The sequence below is a fragment of the Oncorhynchus clarkii genome, chromosome 16, assembly GCF_045791955.1.
Source record: "Oncorhynchus clarkii lewisi isolate Uvic-CL-2024 chromosome 16, UVic_Ocla_1.0, whole genome shotgun sequence".
Taxonomy (NCBI): domain Eukaryota; kingdom Metazoa; phylum Chordata; class Actinopteri; order Salmoniformes; family Salmonidae; genus Oncorhynchus; species Oncorhynchus clarkii.
In genome coordinates, this window is record NC_092162.1 from 17,230,100 (window position 1) to 17,244,251 (window position 14,152).

Sequence of the window (14,152 nt, forward strand, 5' to 3'; positions counted from 1 at the left end):
TGTTAGACCTAGACCTAACCTCTATTTAATAGCATCACAGGTAAACACCTTTTAAAGATTAGAGCTATGCCTAAAGGTCATGGTGTGTCGAATTACCTCTCTCTTAGACACCCTCCTTCTCTGTCTCTGTCCCCCCCTATTGTTCTCTCTCTCCCACAGGTCAATACAGAGCAGAGGTTAGGGTCTAATGCTCATAGCTTATAGTTTCTTGCTTTCTTTCCCTCTCTCTTTCTATCCCTCCCTACCTCTCTTTTTTCTATCCCTTCCCCTTTCACTCCTTCACCCTGTCTCTGTGAGTCCAGGCCCCATTAAGCACAGTGTAGAGTAGACTATGGCAAGAGTCTTGCACATTACCGCTTTAGCCCAGCATCATACTGGGACACAATAATAATTATACCATCTCCATCAGATGAAGGAAATGTGACAGCTCCACCATGGCAACATGCATCAAGGGGTAAACAACCAATAGCTAGCTGCTTCACCAATAGCTAGCCGAATGAACGTGAATGGAGCCCAGGGGTTAGAAACGATTTCAACAGGTACAGTGCCTTGCGAAAGTATTCGGCCCCCTTGAACTTTGTGACCTTTTGCCACATTTCAGGCTTCAAACATAAAGATATAAAACTGTATTTTTTTGTGAAGAATCAACAACAAGTGGGACACAATCATGAAGTGGAACGACATTTATTGGATATTTCAAACTTTTTTAACAAATCAAAAACTGAAAAATTGGGCGTGCAAAATTATTCAGCCACTTTACTTTCAGTGCAGCAAACTCTCTCCAGAAGTTCAGTGAGGATCTCTGAATGATCCAATGTTGACCTAAATGACTAATGATGATAAATACAATCCACCTGTGTGTAATCAAGTCTCTGTATAAATGCACCTGCACTGTGATAGTCTCAGAGGTCCGTTAAAAGCGCAGAGAGCATCATGAAGAACAAGGAACACACCAGGCAGGTCCGAGATACTGTTGTGAAGAAGTTTAAAGCCGTATTTGGATACAAAAAGATTTCCCAAGCTTTAAACATCCCAAGGAGCACTGTGCAAGCGATAATATTGAAATGGAAGGAGTATCAGACCACTGCAAATCTACCAAGACCTGGCCGTCCCTCTAAACTTTCAGCTCATACAAGGAGAAGGCTGATCAGAGATGCAGCCAAGAGGCCCATGATCACTCTGGATGAACTGCAGAGATCTACAGCTGAGGTGGGAGACTCTGTCCATAGGACAACAATCAGTCGTATATTGCACAAATCTGGCCTTTATGGAAGAGTGGCAAGAAGAAAGACATTTCTTAAAGATATCCATAAAAAGTGTTGTTTAAAGTTTGCCACAAGCCACCTGGGAGACACACCAAACATGTGGAAGAAGGTGCTCTGGTCAGATGAAACCAAAATTGCACTTTTTGGCAACAATGCAAGACGTTATGTTTGGCGTAAAAGCAACACAGCTCATCACCCTGAACACACCATCCCCACTGTCAAACATGGTGGTGGCAGCATCATGGTTTGGGCCTGCTTTTCTTCAGCAGGGACAGGGAAGATGGTTAAAATTGATGGGAAGATGGATGGAGCCAAATACAGGACCATTCTGGAAGAAAACCTGATGGAGTCTGCAAAAGACCTGAGACTGGGACGGAGATTTGTCTTCCAACAAGACAATGATCCAAAACATAAAGCAAAATCTACAATGGAATGGTTCAAAAATAAACATATCCAGGTGTTAGAATGGCCAAGTCAAAGTCCAGACCTGAATCCAATCAAGAATCTGTGGAAAGAACTGAAAACTGCTGTTCACAAATGCTCTCCATCCAACCTCACTGAGCTCGAGCTGTTTTGCAAGGAGGAATGGGAAAAAATGTCAGTCTCTCGATGTGCAAAACTGATAGAGACATACCCCAAGCGACTTACAGCTGTAATCGCAGCAAAAGGTGGCGCTACAAAGTATTAACTTAAAGGGGCTGAATAATTTTGCACGCCCAATTTTTCAGTTTTTGATTTGTTAAAAAAGTTTGAAATATCCAATAAATGTCGTTCCACTTCATGATTGTGTCCCACTTGTTGTTGATTCTTCACAAAAAAATACAGTTTTATATCTTTATGTTTGAAGCCTGAAATGTGGCAAAAGTTCAAGGGGGCCGAATACTTTCGCAAGGCACTGTATACTCCCAACACCATATGCTCGTGTTCGTGACAGCATATTAAGAGGAACAGGTTACATTTATATTTAAATGAACAGGTCAATTGATTGGAACGAGCCTCATTTCTTTTTAATTAGTTGGGATAATGAAACAGTCAGACTGGCGTTTTTCGATTCGGCTTCTTTCATCGAAATCAAATAAAATATTATTAGTCACATGCGCCGTATACAACAGTGAAATGCTTACTTACAAGCCCCTAACCAACAATGCGGTTTAAAAAATATGAAAAATAAATAAAAGATGTTCAGGAGTCTTATGGCTTGGGGGGTAGAAGTTGTTTAGAAGCCTCTTGGACCTAGACTTGGCGCTTCGGTACATGGTAGCAGAGAGAACAGTCTATGACTAGGGTGGCTAGAGTCTGATAATTTTTAGGATCTTCCTCTGACACCGCCTGGTATAGAGGTCCTGGATAGCAGGAAGCTTGGCCCCAGTGATGTACTGGGCCGTACACAACATGCTCTCGATGGTGCAGCTGTAAAACATTTTGAGGACCTGAGGACCCGTGACATACTTTTTCAGTCTCCTGAGGAGGTTTTGTTTTGCCCTCTTCACGACTGTATTGGTGTGCTTGGACCATGTTAGTTTGTTGGTAATGTGGACACCAAGGAACTTGAAGCTCTCAATCTGCTCCACTACAGCCCCGTCGATGAGAATGTCCTCAGTCCTCCTTTTTCTGTAGTCCACAATCATCTCCTTTGTCTTGATCACGTTAAGGGAGAGGTTGTTGTCCTGGCACCACACGGCCATGTCTCTGACCTCCTCCCTATAGGCTGTCTTGTTGTTGTTGGTGATTAGGCTGTTGTGTCATCAGGAAAACTTAATGATGGTATTAGAGTTGTGCCTGGCCATGCAGTCATGAGTGAACTGGGAGTACAGGAGGGGACTGAGCACACACCCCTAAGTGGCCCCTGTGTTGAGGATCAGCGTGGCGGATGTGTTGTTACCTACCCTTACTGCCTGGGGGCGGCACGTCAGGAAGTCCAGGATCCAGTTGTAGAGGGAGGTGTTTAGTCCCAGGGTCCTTAGCTTATTGATGAGCTTGGAGGGCACTATGGTGTTGAACGCTGAGCTGTAGTCAATGAATAGCATTCTCACATAGGTGTTCCTTTTGTCCAGGTGGGAAAGGGCAGTGTGGAGTGCAATAGAGATCGCATCATCTGTGGATCTGTTAGGGCGGTATGCAAATTGGAGTGGGTCTCAGGTTTCTGGGATAATTGTGTTGATGTGAGACATGACCATCTTTTCAAATCACTTCATGGCTACAGACATGAGTGCTATGGTCGGTAGTCATTTAGGCAGATTACCTTAGTGTTCTTGGGCACAACATGTTTAAAACATGCTGGTATTACAGACTCGGACAAGGAGAGGTTGAAAATGTCAGTGAAGACACTTGCCAGTTGGTCCGCGCATGCTTGCAGTACAGTCCTGGTAATCCGCCTGGCCCTGTGGTCTTGTGAAGGTTGACCTGCTTAAAGGTCTTACTCACATCGGCTGCGGAGAGCGTGATCACACAGTCGTCCGGAACAGCTGGTGCTCTCATGCATGTTTCAGGGTTATTTGCCTCGAAGCGAGCATAGAAGTAGTTTAGCTCATCTGGTAGGCTCATGTCACTGGGCAGCTCTTGGCTGTGCTTCCCTTTGTCATCTGTAATGGTTTGCAAGCCCTGCCACATCCGACGAGCGTCGGAGCCGGTGTAGTACGATTCAATCTTAGTCCTGTATTGACACTTTGCCAGTTTGATGGTTCGTCGGAGGGCATAGCGGGATTTCTTATAAGCTTCCGGGTTAGATTCCCGCTCCTTGAAAGCGTCAGCTCTAGCTTTTAGCTCAGTGCGGATGTTGCCTGTAATCCATGGCTTCTGGTTGGAGTAGATGCACTTATTCTGGATGCACTTATTGATGAAGCCATTGACTGATGTGGTGTACTCCTGAATGCCATCGGAAGAATCCCGGAACATATTCCAGTCTCTGCTAGCAAAACAGTCCTGACCACTTTTTTATTGAGAATGCTGTTGTTGTTTTTTTTATTCAAGATGTTGTTTGATTTTGTAAATGTCATGTCGGTGGGTAGCAGGTTAGAGTGTTGGGCCAGTAACCGAAAGATTGCTGGATCGAATCCTCGAGCTGGCAAGGTAAAAATCTGCCGTTCTGCCCGAGCAAGGCAGTTAACCCACTGTTCCGCAGGCTCTGAAGAAGTGGATGTTGATTAGGGAAGCCCCCCTCTCTGATTCAGAGGGATTGGAGACACATTTCAAGACACATTTCAGTTGAATGCATTCAGATGTACAACTGACTAGAAAAAAGCAGGTCCGGGACAAGGTAGCACGTCCAGTGAACAGGTCAGGGTTCCATAGCCGCAGGGAGAACAGTTGAATCTGGAGCAGCAGCACGACCAGGTGGACTGGGGACAGCAAGGAGTCATCAGCCCAGGTAGTCCTGAGGCATGATCCCTTATTGATGTCACTGGTAAATCCACTTCAATCAGGGTGAATGGGCAAGACAAAAGATTTAAGTGCCTTTGACTGGGGTATGGTAGTAGGTGCCAGGTGACAGAACTGCAATGCTGCTGGGTTTTTCACGCTCAACAGTTTGGTCCACCACCCAAAGTTCATGCAGCCAAAATGACAACTGTGGGAAGCATTGTCAACATGGGCCAGCATTCCTTTTTTTACACCTTATAGAGTCTATGCTTCAATGAATTGATGCTGTTCTGAGGGCAAAAGGGGGGGGGGGTGCAACTCAATATTATCAAGGTGTTCTTAATGTTTTGTACACTCAGTACAGATCATCTTTGAAAACTAACAACCACCAAAATAAAAACTAGACAGTCAGGGAGAATAAAAAAATAAAAAAATGTTATGGCATGAGGAAACCATTGATTTAGTTATAATGTTGGAGTCACTCAATGTTGGAGATAACCTAAAAACATGTATAAGCCATGGCAAAATGTGTAAAATTGCAGGAAATTAGTTTAAAACAGCAACATTTTGTCTATGTGACCAAGAGGTCGGAGACCACTCTCCCCCCACCCATGCGAACTTTGCCACCGCTGATGAAAAGAATCCTAGGGGAAACAATGCATGTTTGGAGAGATGGAAAGATAGAGTGAAAGAGAGTGAAAGGAAAGACAAATAACCTCTATTGGAAAGCGGAGCACATGTAGCAGCCAGGCGATTTGTGCACATGCCTGAACGACACCAGACATCAGCTGATCTGCCCTCCCGCACGGTCGTCATGACAACCCCGTCTCCTGGGAAGTTGGCATGACAACGGCGGAGGGAGAGAGCAACGGCCGGAGAGGGAGAGGGAGGAAGATGGCAGGAAGCAAAGGGAATGTGTTGGGAAGAAGAGGGATGGAGGGAGGTAGAGAGGGATGTACAACGGATATTTGTTTTATTTTTACGACTTAGTTTTTTTTTTTTTACAACGGCACAACAGTTAACACACTAACGATCGCTGTATGCACCGCAAGGTGGTGGTTAATTGACCTATAAATCGGAGGTAGACAGCCATGACTCCTCAGTAGCATGGACGTATGGGGAGCTATCCATCTCCTAGTGGATGCGTCTCAAGTCGCACCCTATTCCCCACTTGGCGGACTACTTTCGTCCAGAGCCCGATGGACTACAGGGAATAGGGTGCCATTTGGGATGCACAAATTGCCTCTGGTTCCTGCAGGGGCAGGAAATAAACACAAGGGCAGCCAAGATTTAGCGTGGCAGCAACCCAGCTAGCTCGCTAATCTACAGGCCTTCCCCCTCCATCTGACCTTCAAGTAATCGACGGTTCCTCGTCATGCCTCGCTGGCTCCCCTAGCAACCATACGTCTCCATTCCAACCTACTCTCTCACCTTGACCAGCTCTCTAGCTCCTATAGATGACATTCAGAATAATGGAGTATTTCGTCATACACACAGTATGACCGCACTTGAAGAAACTTTCCGGATTGACTGACCTTCATGTCTTAAAGTAACGATTGACTGTCATTTCGCTTTGCTTATTTGAGCTGTTCTTGCCATAATATGGACTTGTTCTTTTACCAAATATTCTGTATACCACCCATACCTTGTCACAACACAACTGATTGGCTCAAACGCAGACTGGTACTGTACTGTAGCTGTACACAATGTTCTATACTGTAAGTATTGTGGGTACCGTCATTTTCTACCTCTCCGAGTAGTCTTCTTATGTCTCCCAGTCTGTTCCATTTAACAATACTGAAGCTTCAGCCTGTGTGTCCAGCACACACACTTTCTCTCTCCAGGATCTCGTGCATGCGTGTGTGTGTGTGTGTAAACAACAGCCGATAGCCCTTCAGCAAAACCCCATTCTCCTCCTAGCCCTGCTTTTCCATTACAGATGCAGCGATAGGACCGGGGTGTCCATCCTATAATTCTTTCCTGACAGTTTCTCCAGATTGAACACCGTGGTTCCTTGTCATAGTTGCTATCGGTCACCTCAGCTCATTTCCTCACTCATGACAACAGCACATGGAGGGAATATCTGGTCAGACGGATTACCTTTTTATACCTTTCTATCCCCCCCCCCCCACACACACACACTGTTAGTATCTGCCTGTACTGTAATACCAGAGATTATACTTTGCCGCGCACTTTGACTCGTCCATGGAACGAGGACAGAGGTTTAAATGCGGGTGTAGGTTACATAAACGGAGTTCTGATAAAAAGCCAGGGTGTTTTGGGTAAAAGCAGGGACGCACTGCTGTGAATCTAAAAAAACAACCATGAGGATTCTCACCATGGAAACAAGGCTCATAGTCTTTGTGTGCCTCATAGTCCACCAATCAGTGAGAATGTTTTTAACATAACATGAATGCAGCAGGGAGAAAGGATTGGGAGAGTTGCACATTTAAACGCTGTTGCCTTAGCTGCAAATAACATTCTCCGTATATAGCATAATAAGAGACGATTTAAAACGAAACTAAATCCCATCTAACCTTTTTTCAATGGAAGTCTACCAGGACATGGGAAAGACAATTATTCCATTATCTCAACATAGCGTTCAATTTTCTCCTCCTCCTCAAACCGTGCTGTTATTAATTATCAATTGAGAATAATTTAGAGAGATCCATTATGCTGTTTGGAACAGCAGCTAGTAAGATCCCCATCAACTCCACCACATTAAGAACACAGGGGAGATGATCCTACGTTGTAGAGGGGGATGCTCTTCATGGGTTTGTACTGCTTCAGGGGGTCCATCTTGTACAGGTGGCGGTCTGTGATGAGGACGGCTCGGTCCTCTGCCTTGTGGAAACGGTTGATCTGAGAAACACAAAGGTCCTCATCAGTTGCCCCCACAGGAGACACACAGCACTGGGAGTTGGCTAAACTCAGAGACAGTTAGGAGAGTGTGTGTGTGTGTGTGTGTGTGTGTGTGTGTGTGTGTGTGTGTGTGTGTGTGTGTGTGTGTGTGTGTGTGTGAGATGTGATCGGAATCTCTATTGTGTGTGTGTGGGTGCGGGTTCGCATCTGCATCTATGTACCTTGCGCACGTTGCAGGAGAAGAGAACTCTCATGAACTTGTCCTTACGCTGCAGCTCACTGGACACCAAGGTGAAGGAGGACGCTGTGTCAGGACTGTCTCGTTTCTGAACACACAGACAGACAGGCAGACAGGCAGGCAGGCAGGCAGGCAGACAGAAAGACAGGCAGGCAGGCAGACAGAGACACACAGACAAAGACTGTCATGAAGATCAACTCTACAAAGACAAACCTCTTTCCATTGTATTTTAGTTCCAACAATGCACGTATACACACGGCGCACACACACATTTAAAACTACATTCAAATAAAAAATTAAAATCACACACATCAGAACTAGTGTCAGAACCCCCCCCCCCCCCCCCAGCCAGTTCAACTCACCAGGTAGTTGCCCTCCCAGGTCCTCTGCAGCCCCAGGTCGGGTCTCTGGTCCTTGAGGGCCTCCAGGGTGGCCCCCTTGGCTCTGATCCGCAGCTTCTCCTCTGGAGTCATGTCTTTGATCAGCATCCACGCCCACCACCTAAAGCAGCATGGAAACACCCACAGGAATAGCCATGGAGCCAAGATATCGACTCTGATACAGTAGAATCTATAGCCTTGACAACAGGATGGGCTATTTCTGACGTGATGATATTCTTGGGGGGCTGCACTCTCTCTGACAAGAAACATCCTGCCTTGAAACTGTACTTTCGGGGATTTACGTGTGGAATTTCACTTTCTCCGGATGAAAGTATTGAATGAGGCTTTGATGGGGGAAAATCAATGTCCACCACAGAGCTGAGGCTGGAGGAAACATGGGTATGCACCTTCAAAGGAAACCAGTTGGAGTTTAAATCAGCACCCCTGGTTATGGCACTCCACAGAATTCTTACCACACTGATGATATACTGATGGAAGGGCTTACAGTGCATTGCGTTCAAGGGTTGATGTTCTGTCTGAACAGAGGTGAGACAAGTCACATTACAACCTTGGGTGTGTGTGTGTGCTGTTTGTTAACCTGTTGTAGAAGCTCCGCAGCGCCTCTTCAAACCTCCTCAAGACTTTGGGCGACGTGGGCCACTTGACGTGCTTGCCGTGGTCCTTCATGGAGCGCACGTTTTTGAATTTGCGGTTGACGTCTTTGATGTAAGACTTGACTTTGAAGCGCCGGTAGGCCCGTAGAATGATGACGGCGGCACGCATGCGCCGGTAACGCATCCTGGCTATGGTACCACGCCATACCTGGTGAACAGGACCGAAGAGAGAGAAGGGGGTGGAGAGGTTCATACAGTGGAAATGAATAAACTTTATTGATACCACCCAATAACTTTTACGTGAACAGGATGTAGGTCTAGAATATGAAACAAACTAAATATAATACCTGTAAAATGTATATAAAGGCAGACTTTTTTCTCTCTATATATTTTAGATACATAAACTAGATTTTGTGTATGTTTTAATGAACTCAAGCAAGAAAGCCAGAACAAAGATTCACATGATTAAAATGTCAAATTGAAGTTAGCTGTTGTAAATCTGAACAGCATGTATGTTGGAACCTTTATTGAAAAAAATGCAGACACTAACTTGAATGTACGTTTTTCATGAGCTCAAGCAAGAAAGCAAAAACAAAGATTAACATAATTCAATTTCACGTTCAAGTTAGTAGCTGTAAATCTGAACAGCTTGCATGTTGGACTATTACCGAAAAGAGCCGGCATAACCAAACACCAGTTAACCCCCCCACCCACCCCACCACCTCATCAAATCCCTCATAGCTATCCTTTGACAAATGACAGCAGTGGCAAAGAGTGGAATGTCAGATAAAAAGGCTGGTACCCAGGCTGCTCAAACATGAAAGAATGAACTTCATAGCCATTAGTTATTTCCGTGCATTACAGAGAAATAATGCACACTAGAATGTCAGAAACTACACTGAACAAAAACATAAACGCAACATGTAAAGTGTTGGTCCCATGTTTCATGAGCTGAAAGAAAAGATCCCAGAAATGTTCCATACGCACAAAAAAACAAAACAATTGTTAGCACATTTGTTCACATCCCTATTAGTGAGCATTTATCCTTTGCCAAGATAATCCATCCATCTGACAGGTGTGGCATATCAAGAAGCTGATTAAACAGCATGATCATTAAAATGTGCACCTTGTGCTGGGGACATTTTTTTTTTTTACTTTACAATTAGCAGTTGTGTCACACAACACAATGCCACAGATGTCTCAAGTTTTGAGGAAGTGTGCAATTGGCATGCTGACTGCAGGAATGTCCCCCAGAGCTGTTGCCAGAGAATTTAATGTTCATTTCTCTACCATAAGCCGCCTCCAACGCTCATTTAAATAAAATTGTCAGTACGTCCAACCAGCCTCACAACTGTCATATGGGTGAGCGATTTGCTGATGTTAACACTGTGAACAGAGTGCCCCATAGTGGTGGTGGGATTATGGTATGGGCAGGCATAAGCTACGGACAACGAACACAATTGCATTTTATTGATGGCAATTTGAATGCACAGATATACTATCACGAGATCCTGAGGCCCATTATTTGATATTATTTGGCCATTCATCCGCCGCCATCACCTCATGTTTCAGCATGATAATGCATGGCCCCATGTCGCAACGATCTGTGCAAAATTCCAGGAAGCTGAAAATGTTCAAGTTCATGCATGGTCTGCATACTCTGACATGTCACCCATTGAGCATGTTTGGGATGCATATCTGTATTCCCAGTCATGTGAAATCCCTAGATTATGGCCTCATTTATTTATTTCAATTGACTTTCCTTGTATGAACTTTTAACTCAGTAAAATCTTTGAAATTGTTGCATGTTGCGTTTATATTTTTGTTCAGATTAATTGAATACAGATCCACAAAAAATCATTACTTTTCTAAACTATTTGAATACAGATCTTGGAAAGTGACTACTTTTCAAAACTTTGTGAATACAGAATTCAGAAAGTAACTACCTTTTAAAACCGGACACATATCAGAGAAAGCAACTAATTTGTCATTATGGGGTATTGTGTGTAGATTGATGAGGATTTTTGATTTATTTAATCCATTATAGAATAAGGCTGGAACATAACAAAATGTGGAAAAGGGAAGGGGTCTGAATACTTTCCAAATGCACTGTACTCTAATGTTGAAGTAAATCCATGTCCTTCATCTATTTAATTATAGGCTATAGGCAATATTAAGATGAATATCCAAGAGCCCTCCAATGGTTTTCTGAGAGGTATTCAAAATACCTTCAAATATTATATGGTTTTCTGAGAGGTATTCAAAATACCTTCAAATATTATATGGTTTTCTGAGAGGTATTCAAAATACCTTCAAATATTACATGGTTTTCTGAGAGGTATTCAAAATACTTTCAAATATGACTTGGTTTTCTGAGACCTGTATTTGAAAATCAAAGAAAATAGTTGTTTTTATTTGAACAAAAAAATATATTCGACTACCTTGATATTTGAATGTTACTATTTACAAATAAACTACAAAATACAACTATTTTCTGCCCATATGCCTCACACTCCCCCCGCCCCCCACCTTGCTGCCCTAGGTGACTCAGAAATAAGGAGGGACGAGAGAGACCAGAGTGATCCATATTCATCGGTCCCATCTACCCATGGGCTGTATTTATTAGGCAGCAAACAGAAGAAAAAAAAAATACTGAAAACCGGGAGGGACTAACTGAACTTGTCCAATAAGAAACCCCCATTTTCGTTTTCCATTGCAAAATGTTTTACTACAGTGTGCAATAATGAATACAGACGGGCCTGTTACTTACTATCCTCCACGTGACAAAGATGATGATGAGGTGAATAAATGAATGGAATCCAACTCATAGATGGTCCCCACTAGCTAACAGTGTTAGAAAAAAACACATTGTAATTCAGATCTGATCAAATGTTTGGAGAAATTATGTCTGTTTAAGGCGAACAGCATTGAGATAAGATATTATAATACAAGATATTAAAATGGAGATGGAGAATTAAAGATATTTCTTAAGGGACCCGAGTGTATTATGGTCTCGGGTTGAGATTCACAGAATATGCTTAAAGGTGCAATATGCAGACATTTCTCCACCATTTCCTGGTTGCAAAAATTCTAATAGTTTGCCTAATTTCAGTTTATGTGAAACAATAAGCAATATTGTATAGCTTATAGTATAGTGTAGAGAATCATTGTGCCATCTAAACCGCTGTGAAATATATTTTCATTTAGCAAAAATATTGTATTTTCAGCTGATGTACAAAACCGAAAGTAAAAGACGCAAAAACTAAACTTAAGAACGGAAAGCATAGAAATAGTGCACATATATCAGATCTACCGCTTCTTAGACTTGCTTTCAATGAGAATGACAGATCTTTAACAAAACATTTCTACGTGAATTTGGCTAAATATTGCCACTTTAAACTGATTGTGAGCAATATACTGTAGGGCTATTGGACCCTCAATTACTTTCTTTACTGTGATTTTAAACAAAACTGGGATTGTGAGCAGAGAGATGGTGGGATGACTGCGTGTCAAAAGAAGCTCTCGAGTTCGAAGAACCTCGCAAGCTGATTTCATACAGTACATCCCTTCCTAAACATTCCATATGGGCAGACATGAGAAATGTTATCTAAGTGACAAAATACTGTAACCACAAAATACTGTAGTCACATATGATGATACAACTGTGGCAGTCGTGTCATAATATTGCTAATTGATGGTAGCTACTTAGCATCAATCAAGCCCTTTGTATAAACATACATTTCAATGCGAATGTCCTGAGCTAAAAGTAAGAAGCCCGGTTACAGGAAGAGCAACAGCTGCATTGGATAAGGCCTAACGTCATCTAAATCTATCTGAATTATCTTAAGCCGACTAAAATATACAACAGGTAAACGGAGGGATGTGTGTATTCACCATGGATTTAGGTGGACCGCCCGCCTGCCCAACACACACACTGCTTGGCTGTGCTTAAACAAAGGAGGGGCAGACAGTGTGGGATGATCATGAGTAGGAAGGTGGGGAGAGGAGAGGACGACACCCAGGGGAACGTGTGTAAATCAGGCCAATAACACGGCCGGACCTCCGTCTTCTCCAATAAAGCCATCTGATCAGCTTTTTACAGACTCCCTCCATCCTCCCTCTAACATTGGGTGGTACTAGTCACACGCTGCCCTGGCTTTGGGGCACCAGATTTACGAGCTCGTCAAAGCCAAATTGGGGGTGTCTTGGCCAGACAAAGTGGGACAGATTGGTAAGGCTTTATTGGGGCGCTTTGAAATGCATGCTGGGTAGAGAGAGGCCGGCCGGCACAAATCACGTACCATGACAATGGCTGGATGTGTAGGGGGTTTGAGAGATATATATCTTCATGTAAACGTAGAGATATATATGCTACACCAAGCGATGCAACAGCTTTAGGCTTACTGAATATCCATATACCATTCATAGTCTCTGACCAAACATGCTAAACAAAATATCCTTTTATGTCATCCACAAAACTAATCAAACATGGAAAGACGGATAACCTAGTCAATTTGGGCAGGCGGGGCGACACACTCGACTACAATCCAATGCTGAGCGCCACTATTTCCCTGTCCTCTGGGGACACCAGGCTAGTTTTCCAGTGACATGCTCGACACCAAGGTGGGTGGAGACGGCATCAAGCGGAGTGTGTGACACAATTTAACAAGGGCACCACACACACACACGCTCTGACCGCAGGCAATCACCAGGGACACTGGGTGAGACACTGGGCCAACGGGTATTAGCATAAATCAATCCAGCGCTCGGGTGAACAGCAACAGCATCGCCACATGCTCAAGGCAGCAGGCTTGCTCTGAAACCCTCATTAGACTGACATCCTCTATACATGATCACCATGTTCCATCATTGGGCTCATGTACTGTGTGACAAAGGATTTTTAACAATGGGAATACTGGAACTGAAGTGATGAGGAAACAGGCTAGCTACGGATACTGATACGAATTTTGATATAAATCATTTTTTGCCTCCAATGACCGACTGTCAGACGCTAAAATCACTAACTGAATCAAAGAAACCATCAGAAATGATCGCTTGTATCCGGTCCGTCTATTAGAAATCCAGACAAGTAGATCATACTGTATTGTACATGAACAGACATGCCAGAGGATAGAAAGCAAGGGGGGATTCTATGAGGAGTCGGGGAACATTTTAAATGAAGGTCATCTCAGAGGAAAGGCTGGGAGCCAAACCTTGGTTGCCATGGTGAGAGCCCCGTCTATCCATATCCTTTCACTGTCAGGGGGATGCGTCAGGTCAGTGGATTGTTTTGAATGTGGAACGCCTGGCAATACTGTATCTTGTTGCTAGTGCGGTGAATCCGAGCGTGAATAACTACACTCAAAATAGCCTACAACGAATCAATTACATGACCAACTCAAGGATTTTTTTGCAATAAAACATGAGCCGGTATTA

At 43.6% G+C, this 14,152-nt stretch overlaps 1 protein-coding gene across 2 annotated transcripts in view; it reads right to left on the reverse strand.

Annotated features, from left to right (window-relative positions):
* LOC139368059 (unconventional myosin-Id-like) overlaps positions 1-14,152 on the reverse strand; it is a 119,126-nt gene that overhangs the window by 24,700 nt on the left and 80,274 nt on the right. For both annotated transcript variants that reach the window (XM_071106595.1, XM_071106596.1), the window contains exons 17-20: positions 8,701-8,924; positions 8,085-8,223; positions 7,706-7,810; positions 7,371-7,484 (exon numbers count right to left, since the gene is read on the reverse strand). In XM_071106595.1, coding sequence (XP_070962696.1) covers positions 7,371-7,484; positions 7,706-7,810; positions 8,085-8,223; positions 8,701-8,924 — 582 coding nt within the window. The remainder of the gene's footprint in view (positions 1-7,370; positions 7,485-7,705; positions 7,811-8,084; positions 8,224-8,700; positions 8,925-14,152) is intronic.